The following is a 14313-nucleotide window of genomic DNA, read 5'->3' on the forward strand; positions in this document are numbered from 1 at the left end:
ATTTGTTTATAGAATTATATTCAAATCTCTTGATATGAAGATGCCTTGTTTATAGATTTATATTCAAGCATTTGACCTAGGAGAGTCATTGGCAGACTTGCCAAACTAGATGTTCGGTGGTATCGACGCATCGGATCAGATTCACTGCGATTGTAGACATTCGATACAGACATGACCGAAGTCTAGGAATAAGACGTACAGTTACCCCGATTGGGAGGGTAGGTGACAGACAGTGACGTCTTATTCACACCGGGATCCCTAGAGTTAGAGTCGAGTCGAGTCAAGATATGAATGGAATTGAGTTGCATGCTTATTTTATTTTGATTCCAGAGATTATGGAATCCATTGTTACTGCATGCTTATTTTGATTTGGTTTCCTAGACTATGAAACCTATTGTTATGAATTTTATGCATGATAATATGCTTTATGAGTTATATTGTGTATATGCATGTATACATGTTTTATACTGGGATTTATTCTCACCGGAGTATCCGGCTGTTGTCTTGTTTTGTATGTGTGCATGACAACAGGTGGGACAAGATCGGGGTCAAGAAGATGATGAGAGATCGAGATTAGAGTGGTGATTCCGGACTTGGATGTAGACTTGGTTTAATACTTTAAATTTAGTAGTGAAACCTTCGATTAGTTTGAACTAGAAGCAGGTTGTACAAGATTTGTATTATTATACTGGTTTGTATAATAGATTGATTCCATTACCTTCCGCATTTTAAAGAAAAATTTTTAGACCCTGTTTATCTTAATTGATAATAAAATCCCAAAGATGATCAAGAAGATGATTAGCGTCCGGGTCCCCACACAACTCTTAACATTTAAAATATACTTAAACTTAACCAAATAGTCAATAATCATACGAAACCTTAAACCTTACCGTTCACCAAGCTTGGCTATTACAATCTCCCCTCCTTGAAGGAATTTCGTCCTTGAAATTGACGTCACTGCGTAAACAACTCAGGATACTTACCTTTCATCTCATGCTCTGGTTCCCACGTGGCTTCTTCAATCAAATGATTCCTCCAAAGGACTTTAACAATGCCAAGCTCTTTGTTTCTCAACACTTTAACTTTGCGATCCAGAATCTGGACTGGAATTTCTTGGTACGTCAAATTCGGCGTCAAATCCAATGGCTCGTGACGAAGAACATGGGAAGGATTCGTAATATACTTCCTGAGCATGGAGACATGAAAAAAATCATGAACTCTATCAAGATCTAGCGGTAGGGCTAACCTGTAAGCTCGATCATCGACCCTATCCAAGATCTCAAATTGGCCAATAAATCTCGGACTCAACTTTCCCTTCTTGCCAAATCGCATCACAACTTTAAGAGGTGCTATCTTCAAGAACACATGATCGCCAACCTCAAACTGCAACGACCTACGTCTCACATCAGCATAACTCTTCTGTCTCGACTGTGTTGTCTTCATCCTCTCTCGAATAACAGCAACAACATTGGATGTCTGTTGGACCAACTCTCAACCCAACATCTTCCTCTCACCAATCTCGTCCCAAAACAAGGGATATCTACACTTTTTGCCATAAAGTGATTCATACGGTGCCATGCCAATCGTCGCTTGGTAGCTATTATTGTACGTGAACTCAACAAGAGGCAATTTGTAATCCCAGGTACCAGGATAATCAATAGTACAAGCTCTGAGCATATCCTATAAAATCTGAATAACTCTATCTGATTGACCATCGCTCTGGGGGTGATATGCTGTACTGAATGCTAACCGTGTACCCATAGCTCTTTGCAAACTCTTCCAAAACTCTGAAGTAAATCTAGGGTCACGATCAGACACGATCGACACAGAAACACCATGAAGTCTAACAATCTCAGCTATGTACTCTTCGGCATACTGGTTCATGGAATACGTCGTCTTGACTGGAAAAAAATGTGCTGACTTGGTCAACCGATCAACAATAACACAAATAGAGTTAAAACCTTTTTGTGTTCTGGGAAGACCAATCACGAAGTCCATCGTAATGTGCTCCCACTTTCATTGAGGAATCGGCAATGAATGCAATGTCCCATCAGGTCTCTGGTGCTCGATTTTCACCTGCTGACAAGTTAGGCACTGAGAAATAAACATGGCAATATCCTTCTTCATACCTGGCCACCAATAGAGTCTACGAAGATCCTGATACATCTTGGTGCTACCTTGATGTATCGAGTATGGCGCGGTATGTGTCTCTGTCAAAACGTCTCGCCGAATATCATCACCAAGTAGGAACACACATACGGCCTCTGAAAGTCATCAAACCATCTCTATTCATCCCAAACTCTGAATTACCTCTCTCCTCTGCTCTGGCTCTCATCTCTATCAACTGTACATCATTGGCTTGCTCTCTACGGATTCTGTCCGTCAATGTAGCCCGAATGACCAACGCTGAAAAGCGAGCAATGGTTCCCGGTACTACCAAAGCTATCTCCTCTCGTTGTAAGTCTAACAACAACGGCTCCTGAATCATAGCACTTAAAGAAGAACTTGACTTACGGCTCAATGCATCTGCTACAACATTCGCTTTCCCTGGGTGGTAACTAATCGTCACATCATAATCCTTGACAAGCTCTAACCACCGTCTCTGTCGCATATTGAGTTTTTTCTGAGAAAACAAGTACTTTAAACTCTTGTGGTCCGTGAAAATTTAACACTTTTCGCCATATAAGTAATGTCTCCAGATTTTCAAGGCGAAAACCACAGCTGCCAATTCCAGATCATGCATAGGATAATTCTTCTCGTAATCCTTCAACTGGCGAGAAGCATAGGCTATAACCTTTCCACGTTGCATCAGTACTGCACCGAGACCTTTCTTCGACGCATCGGTATAAACAACAAAATCCTCTGTACCACTGGGCAATACAAGTACCGGAGCTGTCGTCAACTTATCTTCCAACTCCTGCAATCCACTTTGGCATTCATTGGACCATTCGAACTTCACAGTCTTCCTTGTCAGATTGGTTAACGGCAGGGCAATCTTGGAAAAATTTGAAATAAAACGACGATAATAACCCGCCAAACTAAGAAAATTGCGTACCTCTGATACAGTGGTAGGAATAGGCCACTTCTGTATCGCCTCGATTTTCACTGGATCAACAGCTATACCATCCTTCGAGACAACATGGCCTAAGAAAGAAATCTGCTCCAACTAGAACTCACATTTCTTCAACTTAGCATACAACCTCTTTTCTCTTAACAACTGAATAACAACTCTAAGGTGCTCTGCATGAAGCTCTCTGGTCTTGGAATAAATCAATATGTCGTCGATGAAAACAATGACAAAGCTATCCAAATACGGCTTGAACACCCGATTCATAAGATCCATGAAGACTGAGGGAGCATTAAACAGACCGAAAGACATAACCAGAAATTCATAATGACCGTACCTGGTCCGGAACGCCGTCTTAGGGATATCAGACTCCCTAACTTTTCAACTGATAATAGTCAGATCGCAGATCAATCTTCGAAAACACTGTAGCCCCTGCCGTTGATCAAAAAGATCGTCTATCCGTGGCAACGGATATTTATTCTTGATTGTCACTTTGTTGATCTCTCTATAATCAATGCAAAGCCGCAAAGACCCATCTTTCTTTTTGACAAAAAGAACTGGAGCTCCCCAAGGCGAAGAACTCGGCCGAATGAAACTTTTATCCAAAAGATCCTGCAATTGCGTCTTCAACTTCTTCATCTCTGTAGGGGCCATTCTGTACGGAGCCTTGGAAATAGGAACCGTACCCGGAACTAGATCAATCACAAACTCTACATCTCTGTCCGGCGGTAAACCCGGAACTATCATCCTCAAATACATCAGGGAACTCTCTTACCAAATCAATATCATCAATATTCAACTTAACCATTCTATCCATATCAACAATCGAAGCCAAAAACCCATCACAACCTCTGAACAACAACTTCTTAGCCTCAAGACATGAAATAAAAAGAAGGACCAGCGAAGTACCTGCACTCGCGAGCATACCTTCCTTATTGCCATCATCTGCAAATTTCACCGTTTTAGCAACGCAATCAATCACTGCACGGTAAGTCGATAGCCAATCCATGCAAAGTATAATACCAAATGCAACCATCGGAATAACAATCAAATCGGCATAAACCACTCGCTCATCAATTTGAACAGAGCACGCATACACAATAGACGTCGGACACAATACATCCCCAGAAGGCAATACAACATTAAATTGGAGGGGAAGAATAGAAGGAACTAAACCCAAAGATCTCAAAAATAGTTGAGACATAAAAGAATGAGTAGCACCTGTATCAATCAATGTCGTAGCTACTCTGCCTGAAATTAAAATAGTGCTAGAGATCACAGAAGAATCATGATTTAACCTTCCTTCATCATGGTGAAGATGCGACCCTGAACCTTATCTTTACCCGATCCTCTTGGACAATCCTTGGCAATATGGCCTGCAGTGCCACATCGGTAGCAAGTGTGAGTACCAAATCTGCACTCTCCCTTATGATGCCTACTGCACTTGCGACACAACGGCTTCTCTGGATCAAATGGAACTGCCGGTGCTTTAGGGCTCGGCTCTGACTTGCCCTTCCCTTTGAAACTACCTTTTCCTCTTTGGCTCGAACCCTGACCCCTATGAGCAATAGCCTGCTACCTCGCCTGTCTCTCTCTAGCAATGTCTTTCTCATCTTGCTCGGCCAACAATGCTTTAGCAACAATCTCTTTAAATGTCACCGCCTTAGACATATTGATGTCCCTCCTGATCTATGCTCAAAGGCCTCTAATGAAATGAGCACCCTTATCTTTGTCATTGGAGGCAATGTATGGGGCAAACAGACAGCTCTCCTCGAACTTCAGAATGTACTCATCGACATTCATACCTCCTTGACGAAGCTCTAAAAACTCAGTCACCTTCCGAGCTCTAAGTGCATCTGGGAAGTACTTGTCATAGAAAAGATCAGAAAAATCTTGCCACTTCAATGCCTGTACATCAACACCTACCTTGGTAGCATTCCACCAAATGCGTGCAGCTTTGACTAACATGAACACTGCACATCCAATTATGTCCTTGTCTTCATAGTTGAGATGATCAAATATCGCCTCAAGTGCTTTGATCCACTCTACAGCCACCAATGGATCAGTGCTTCCTGCAGATTCCGGCGGATCAATTCTCTTAAAAGCTGTAAATATCCCATCGGTTCCAACTGCTTGAGCCACTTGGCCTCTCCCTTGGCCTCTACCTTGACCTGTACCTTGCATACGGAGCAACTGTTGAATCTGCTCACTGTGGACCTTGGCTTGCTCTTTCAGTAACTTGCCGAACTCGTCGACAACTCTCGACAAGGAGCTATCCTCACCCTCTGCAGCCTTTCTCTTAGGAGGCATTAACTCCTACAATGTGCTCACACAATACATATCAACCATAACAATGAATAGATGTAGAAGAAAACATACCCGAACTGTTGAAAGTAGACGAAGTCATATGCATTGGTCCGAATAACGGTGCTCTGATACCACTAAATGTAACACCTCTGACCAGTTTTAATAAAATAGCAGCGGAATTTAAAATTTTCTTAAAAGAAAGAAGGATTTAAAATACATTTCAATATATAATCAAAAGTATATACATGATCAATAAAATGATGCAACAAAATACAAAATATCATTTTTGTGATCATGTCCAAAATGCTAGCAAAATAGCCTTCTTCCTTCCTCACTTGTGCATATGACTTCGGCCCCAATCAACGTCCCGGCTCGTCGCTCTTATCTGCATCACATGAAATAACTGAAATGAGTATAAAACTCAGCAAGTGGAACTCTTACATAACAATCTGAACATATCATACTCTGTAAAACATAGCTTGAAAACATTAAATAACATCAACTCTGAAACATGAATAACATAGTATGAATAACAATAACGATGGTATTTCTCTTTTCTCTGATGGATTGATATCTAAATAGTATCTCTGTCTCTGTACCTATATCCCATCGGTATAAATCGATACTCTGTTGGGATATAAGCCTATGGTCGTTGATCAACTAATTGCATGCAATCTCTGACTATGTATCTATCAATCCAATAAATCATTTGAACTCTCATTTTGTAATGCCCGGTTACTCGTACAAATGATAATAATGCGTTTATGTCGTTTATTATATAGTTATTTAGCTCATCAGATTTCACGTAATGATTGAGGTATCAATATTGAGATTGAACATGAGTGTTATATTGTCTATGGTGTATTGAGAATAAATATGTGTTAAAATAGTGGTAGTAAGAGGTGTAGGTAGAAGTATTGTAATGAAAGTTGGTATAGGACTGCAGGAAATGAGACGAAATTGTGGTAGTTGTTACGGGTTTTAGCATAATGATTTGAATATTGATCCAAATTGTGTGAGGCCTAAACCATTAGAAAGATAAGATATAATGCTACAACTTTCACGTTTCGGGTTTTGTTCAAATCATTAGGGAAGACGAGCCAAAAGTGGCCCGAAGTGTGTCGTGTGTTTCGTTGTTTCTGCACTGACACATGTTGGGAGAATGGGCATAACGTTTTACTCAGACCTCCAAATGACCTGAAATTTGGGGAGATTCAAGAAAACACATAGGGATACAACTTTCATGTTGACCACTTTTGCTAATTCGGAAGATAAAAATGACTTTTGTGGCAGAATGTAGCGCGCATATGCGCCAGAATTCGCGCATGTGCGCCGGGAGGGCAGAACAGGCCGCGCATATGCGCCCAGAATGTCGCGCATATGCGCCCGGCACTGTATAAAAAGATAAGCATCGAATTTCTTAACATCTTTATCAGTTCACCTATTTTCTTCCGCAGCAAGACTTGAGAGAAAACCTAGGAATCTTCCTCCAAGTGACCTTGTTCTTCATTTCCTTCATCAATTGAAGTTATAATTTAGTTCTCCATCCCAAGGGCATCTTAGAGCTGTAAGTTTTCATCTTTTTAATGGTTGTTATACATGTATAAGGCCATATAGATATAGTGATTGGATTTTTGATATATTTGACAGTATAGGAGCGAGATACATCGTCTCAAACAAGTATTCGTACGTTTGGACAGTAAGTTGACATGTTCTTGAAGTAATACATGAGTAGTATTATGATTTCAAATACTTCCCATTGATTATTGCTATATGTACATTGTTAGTATGTTTATTGATGAAAATATAGCACCATATTCCATTGTTATGTATTAAATATGTAAGAAACTCATGCATATTGATGATGGGTGCTATGTAATGAAAATGAACATGAACATTGAAAGAAAAGGACTTATTTGTACTTGATATAGAGCTTGTTGACATCATGGGTGGTTTTAAGTCCACCAAAGCTATTGGCCAATATATGTTCATGGGACGTGGGGTTGCCAAAGGTTGCTCCCTGACGTCCAACACAGTAGTAGCTATATAATAAAGTAAGCACGGTAGTACAGGTCAACTAATGAGGCTCAAGTACAAAAATGAACATGAATATATGTTGTGATATGACATGGTTTAAAGATTCATTGTTGTCACGACTTGATATGTATGTTCTTTCGACGCATATTGATACGTACAAGTGCCAACTTATTGAGTTTTATAAACTCACGTAGCTCAAGTATTACATGATCAGGTAGTGAAGAGACGTAGGATGCCGGTTCGCCAATGGATGCTTGTGACGTGCCTCACCTCGACAAGAACCGGGACTTATTATTGTATAGCTTCCGCATATGTATTGTACTAAAATATGTCAGGGTTTGAACAAGTTTTTACGATGGTTATGATGATACAAAATATGCTTGAGGTTGTTGCTTTAGTTGAGTTTTTGTCTTATACAAAATATAGGGACATCATGCCAAAATTTTTATAAACCGTCAAAGTGATGCCTCTTGTTTGATTTGCTTCATACTATAGTTATATAATTCAAACCTTATTTTGATTATGGTAATTATGCTAAGTATAGAGTAAGGGTGTGACATTTTTATTGTATCAGAGCCCACGTTTCTTCGACAGGGAAGACACTGCACTTTATCCACACATGGGGAACTCGGCAAGTAAGTATCTTTGTGTCCCATAGTTTATGCTAAGTTATGTGTCTCTGTGATCTATATGTAGGATCAAACACGATGCCACCTAAACGTAAGGTACAGGAAGGAGAGTCATCTAAGGGCAAGGCCCCAGCAGTCGAAGGTGAGGGCAGTGCACCACGACCTATAGATGATTTTGCTCAGCTGCTCCAACAACAAGCGAAAGTTCATGGGGAGCAGATACAACAATTACTGGAGATGCAACGGACTACACATGAGCAGGCACAAGCACAAGCCATAGTACACCGACATGGGCCTGTTCAAACCGATGTGTATGATCGTTTTCGACGTCTGAATCCTCCTGAATTCATGGGAAGCACTGATCCAGCAGTAGCAGAAGAGTGGATTAAGTCATTGGAGTCCATCTTCTCCTATCTTCATATGGAAGATGCTGGTAAAGTCACTTGTGCCATCTTTTTGTTAACAAAGCATGCAAGGATATGGTGGGAGAGTGCTAGAGTTGCATTACCGGTTGGACCATTGACATGGGGAACTTTCAAAACTGTGTTTTACAACAAGTATTTCAGTAAAGATGTACGAGCCAAGAAAGCTAGTGACTTCTTGAATTTGAAGCAAGGGACCATGTCAATGACGGAATACATACAACAATTTGAGGCTGGAGTCCAATATGTACCATATATTGCACAAGATGACACCAGTAAGGGCGAACATTTCATGCGGGGACTTCGCCCTGAAATTAAAAGAGATGTACGAATGTCGAAAGTTGCTACGTATGGGGAGATAGTGGAAAGAGCACTTATGGCTGAACAGGATGAGCAAGACATTGACAGAGACAGGCAACAACGAAGGCAGCAGTACTTTCAGAAGAGTCAAGGAACAGGACAAGGCAAAAAGACCGATAACAGAGGTACTAGACCAGAGGAATCACGTGGCAAGGGTCCCCCTCCACGTAAAGAACAGGACAGACCACCTTGTCCTAAATGTGACAAACTTCATGGCGGGGAATGTATGCAAGGTTCTAATGTCTGTTATCGTTGCAAAAAGCCAGGGCATCTCGCCAAGAATTGTCCAGGAAGTTCTGAGAAAGTACAGGGACGCCTTTTCTCCATGACCAAAGAAGAAGTGGATGCGGATACATCGATGATCACTGGTATGTTCTTGATTTCTGGTATTACTGCTATTGTTTTACTAGATTCAGGAGCCACGCATTCCTTTATTTCGGAATCGTTTGTAAGGAGACTGGGCATTACAGCAAGTACAACAAAGACACAACTGGCTATAGCCTTACCTTCCGGACAAGAATTATGGACAGATCATATTGTGCGAGGGTGTCCAATATATGTCCAAGGCCATCAGATGTATGCTGACTTGATAGTTCTAAGAATGACTGATTTTGATGTGATATTGGGAATGGATTGGCTCTCGAAGTATAGAGTTACTATTGATTGTGGCAAAAAGATGATCAAGTTTGCACCAGCAGGAGCTGAACCATTCACAGTAGCAAGTGCAGGTATATCCTTACCTCTTCGGATAATCTCTTGTATGAAGGCTTGTAAATTACTACAGAAGGGGTGTCAAGGATATTTAGCATCTGTGTTAACTATTGATCCACCTGTTTGTGAGTTAAAAGATACAGATGTTGTTTGTGAATTTCCAGAGGTATTTCCTGATGATGTAATAGGCTTACCCCCAGATAGAGAGATCGAATTTGTAATTGATGTTGTGGCAGGGACTCATCCGATCTCAAAAGCTCCTTATCGATTAGCTCCTACAAAATTGAAAGAATTGAAAGAACAGTTACAGGAGTTGCTTGATAAAGGGTTTATTAGACCGAGCTTTTCACCGTGGGGTGCACCTGTTTTGTTTGTGAAAAAGAAAGACGGTACCCTTCGTTTGTGTATTGATTATAGGGAGTTGAACAAGGTGACAATCAAAAATAAGTATCCACTCCCTAGAATTGATGATTTGTTTGATCAATTACAAGGAGCTGCCATTTTTTCGAAGATTGAATTACGATCAGGCTATCATCAACTAAAAGTGAAATCAGATGATATCTCAAAGACTGCCTTCCGAACCAGGTACGGGCATTATGAATTTCTTGTAATGCCATTTGGACTAACGAATGCACCAGCTGCTTTCATGGATTTAATGAACAGAATTTTCAAGCCATTTCTAGACAAGTTCGTGATTGTGTTTATAGATGATATTCTCATCTACTCACGAACTGTAGAGGAGCATCGAGAACATCTGGAATTAGTTTTGAAAACTTTGAAAGATAAACATTTATATGCCAAATGGAAGAAATGTGAATTTTGGCTTGAACAAGTATCATTCTTGGGTCATATCATTTCAAAAGAAGGCATATCAGTGGATCCAAGTAAGATTGAAGCTGTTCATAACTGGCTACGACCTACCACTGTTACCGAGGTACGTAGTTTTCTTAGGTTAGCTGGTTATTACCGTCGGTTTATAGCGGGATTTTCTAAGATAGCATTGCCTTTGACTGCTTTAACAAGAAAGAATGTGAAATTTGTATGCAACGAAGCATGTGATCACAGTTTTCAAGAGTTAAAGGCAAAATTGACATCAGCACCAGTCCTTGCTATACCAGAAGGACCAGGAGATTTTGTGGTATACAGTGATGCTTCGAAACAAGGTTTAGGAGCAGTTTTAATGCAGCACGGGAAGGTGATTGCTTATGCCTCAAGACAATTGAAGGAATATGAAAAGAACTATCTGTATGGCGAACGGTGTGAAATATACACGGACCACAAGAGTTTGAAATATTTATTCACGCAAAAAGAATTGAATATGAGACAACGACGTTGGTTGGAATTAGTAAAAGATTATGATTGTGTTATTAACTATCATCCAGGTAAAGCCAATGTGGTTGCGGATGCATTAAGTCGAAAGTCCAGTTCTATTGCTGCAATGCAAATACCAGAACAAATTTTATGGGATTTACAGAACTTGAAGATTGATGTTATTCCAAAAGGGGCTGTAATCCAGTTATCATCCCTCATGGTTCGACCAACGCTTGCAGACAGGATTAAGGTCAAACAAAATACAGATAATGAATTACAGCAATTGAGGCAGCGAGATGAAGAAAAAGGAAATCTGAACTTTGAATTGAATGGGGAAGGAATATGGACATATCGAGGGAGATTGTGTGTGCCAAAGCAAGGAACGATCAGAACCGACATTCTTATTGATGCTCATGCTACTCCTTATTCGATCCATCCAGGAGGCACAAAAATGTACAAGGATTTGAAACCATTATTTTGGTGGCCAGGTGTCAAAAAGGACATTGCTCAATTTGTTGCACAATGTCTAACTTGTCAACAGGTCAAGACTGAACATCAAAGACCAGCAGGACTCCTGAAACCACTACCCATTCCTGAGTGGAAATGGGAACATATCACATTGGATTTCATCCTTGGTTTGCCAAGAACACAAAGAGGATTCAATGCTATATGGGTTATTGTGGATCGACTTACGAAATCAGCTCACTTTCTTCCGGTGAAGACCACATACACGATGAATCAATATGCTGAAGAATACATCAAAGAGATAGTGAAGCTTCATGGCATCCCAGTGTCCATTGTATCAGATAGAGATCCCAAATTTACATCTGCATTTTGGAAAAGCTTGCATCATGCTATGGGAACTCGATTTCCATTCAGCACAGCATTCAACCCTCAAACTGATGGACAATCAGAACGAGTGAATCAGATCTTAGAAGATATGTTGAGGGCATATACTATTGACTTCCCAGGTATTGGGACAGTAAACTACCGTTGGCTGAGTTTACATATAACAATAGCTATCAGTCAAGCATTGGAATGGCACCATATACTGCATTATATGGTAGAAAATGTCGATCTCCAGTACATTGGGATGAAATAGGAGAAAGGAAATTATTAGGCCCTGAATTGGTACAACAGACAGCTGAATTGGTAACCAAGATCAGAGAAAGAATGCACACTGCCCAGAGTCGACAGAAAAGCTATGCTGATGTGCGACGTCGTCGATTGGAATTTCAGGTTGGTGACCATGTATTTGTAAAGATATCACCATTGAAGGGCATTTTGCGTTTTGGTAAGAAAGGAAAATTGAGTCCAAGATATATCGGTCAATTTGAAATCTTGGAAAGAATAGGAGACAGAGCCTACCGAGTTGCTTTACCACCGAACTTGTCAAATGTTTTTGGTAAGAAAGGAAAATTGAGTCCAAGATATATCGGTCAATTTGAAATCTTGGAAAGAATAGGAGACAGAGCCTACCGAGTTGCTTTACCACCGAACTTGTCAAATGTTCATAATGTTTTTCACGTTTCATTGCTACGAAAGTATTTGGCCAACCCTTCTCACGTTCTTCATTATGAACCATTGGAGCTTGCATCGAATCTCTCATATGATGAACGACCGGTCCAAATCCTCGATAGGAAATCAAAAGTGTTACGAGGCAAGGAAATACCCTTGGTAAAACTTCTGTGGCGCAACCATGCAATTGAAGAAGCAACTTGGGAGTGAGAAGACGAGATCCAAGAGAGATATCCCGAACTATATGGTACGTCAAATTTCGAGGACGAAATTCTTTGAAGGAGGGGAGAATTGTAATGCCCGGTTAATCGTACAAATGATAATAATGCGTTTATGTCGTTTATTATATAGTTATTTAGCTCATCAGATTTCACGTAATGATTGAGGTATCAATATTGAGATTGAACATGAGTTTTATATTGTCTATGGTGTATTGAGAATAAATATGTGTTAAAATAGTGGTAGTAAGAGGTGTAGATATAAGTAGTGTAATGAAAGTTGGTATAGGACTGCAGGAAATGAGACGAAATTGTGGTAGTTGTTACGGGTTTTAGCATAATGATTTGAATATTGATCCAAATTGTGTGAGGCCTTAACCATTAAAAAGATAAGATATAATGCTACAACTTTCACGTTTTGGGTTTTGTTCAAATCATTAGGCAAGATGAGCCAAAAGTGGCCCGAAATGTGTCGTGTGTTTCGTTGTTCCTGCACTGACACATGTTGGGAGAATGGGCATAACTTTTTACACAGACCTCCAAATGACCTGAAATTTGGGGAGATTCAAGAAAACACATAGGGCTACATCTTTCATGTTGACCACGTTTGCTAATTCAGAAGTTAAAAATGACTTTTGTGGCAGAATGTAGCGCGCATATGCGCCAGAATTCGCGCATGTGCGCCGGGAGGGCAGAACAGGCAGCGCATATGCGCCCAGAATGTCGCGCATACGCGCCCGGCACTGTATAAAAAGATAAGCATCGAATTTCTTAACATCTTTATCAGTTCACCTAACTTCTTCCACGGCAAGACTCGAGAGAAAACCTAGGAATCTTCCTCCAAGTGACCTTGTTCTTCATTTCCTTCATCAATTGAAGTTATAATTTAGTTCTCCATCCCAAGGGCATCTTAGAGTTGTAAGTTTTCATCTTCTTAATGGTTGTTATACATGTATAAGGCCATATAGATATAGTGATTGGATTTTTGATATATTTGACAGTATAGGAGCGAGATACATCGTCTCAAACAAGTATTTGTACGCTTGGACAGTAAGTTGGCATGTTCTTGAAGTAATACATGTGTAGTATTATGATTTCAAATACTTCCCATTGATTATTGCTATATGTACATTGTTAGTATATTTATTGATGAAAACATAGTATCATATTCCATTGTTATGTATTAAATATGTAAGGAACTCATGAATATTGATGATGAATGCTATGTAATGAAAATGAACATGAACATTGAAAGAAAAGGACTGATTTTTACATGATATAGAGCTTGTTGACATCATGGGTGGTTTTAAGTCCACCAAAGCTATTGGCCAATATATGTTCATGGGGCGTGGGGTTGCCAAAGGTTGTTCCCTGACGTCCAACACAGTAGTAGCTATATAATAAAGCAAGCACGGTAGTACAGGTCAACTAATGAGGTTGAGTACAAAAATGAACATGAATATATGCTATGATATGACATGGTTTAAAGATTCATTGTTGTCACGACTTGATATGTATGTTCTTTCGACGCATATTGATACGTACAAGTGCCAACTTATTGAGTTTTATAAACTCACGTAGCTCATGTATTACAGGATCAGGTAGTGAAGAGACGTAGGATGCCGGTTTGCCAATGGATGCTTGTGACGTGCTTCACCTCGACAAGAACCGGGACTTATTATTGTATAGCTTCCGCATATGTATTGTACTAAAATATGTCAGGGTTTGAACAA

At 40.0% G+C, this 14313-nt stretch overlaps 1 protein-coding gene across 1 annotated transcript; it reads left to right on the plus strand.

Moving 5' to 3' along the window:
* The first annotated feature begins 8030 nt into the window (after positions 1-8030).
* Positions 8031-12916, plus strand: LOC142528357 (uncharacterized). Its single transcript, XM_075633399.1, has 4 exons — positions 8031-8046; positions 8108-9190; positions 10916-11332; positions 12822-12916. Exons 1-4 carry the CDS (start codon positions 8031-8033, stop codon positions 12914-12916), a joined length of 1611 nt encoding a protein of 536 aa, XP_075489514.1.
* The last annotated feature ends 1397 nt before the right edge of the window (positions 12917-14313 follow it).

This window comes from Primulina tabacum, chromosome 16 (genome assembly GCF_025594145.1).
Source record: "Primulina tabacum isolate GXHZ01 chromosome 16, ASM2559414v2, whole genome shotgun sequence".
Taxonomy (NCBI): Eukaryota; Viridiplantae; Streptophyta; class Magnoliopsida; order Lamiales; family Gesneriaceae; genus Primulina; species Primulina tabacum.

Coding starts and splice junctions, on each gene's coding strand:
- LOC142528357 (XM_075633399.1), top strand. Junction 9,191..10,915: donor GGATACATCGATGATCACTG/GTATGTTCTTGA, acceptor ACTATCATCCAG/GTAAAGCCAATGTGGTTGCG. Junction 11,333..12,821: donor ACCATTATTTTGGTGGCCAG/GTGTCAAAAAGG, acceptor GTGTTAAAATAG/TGGTAGTAAGAGGTGTAGAT.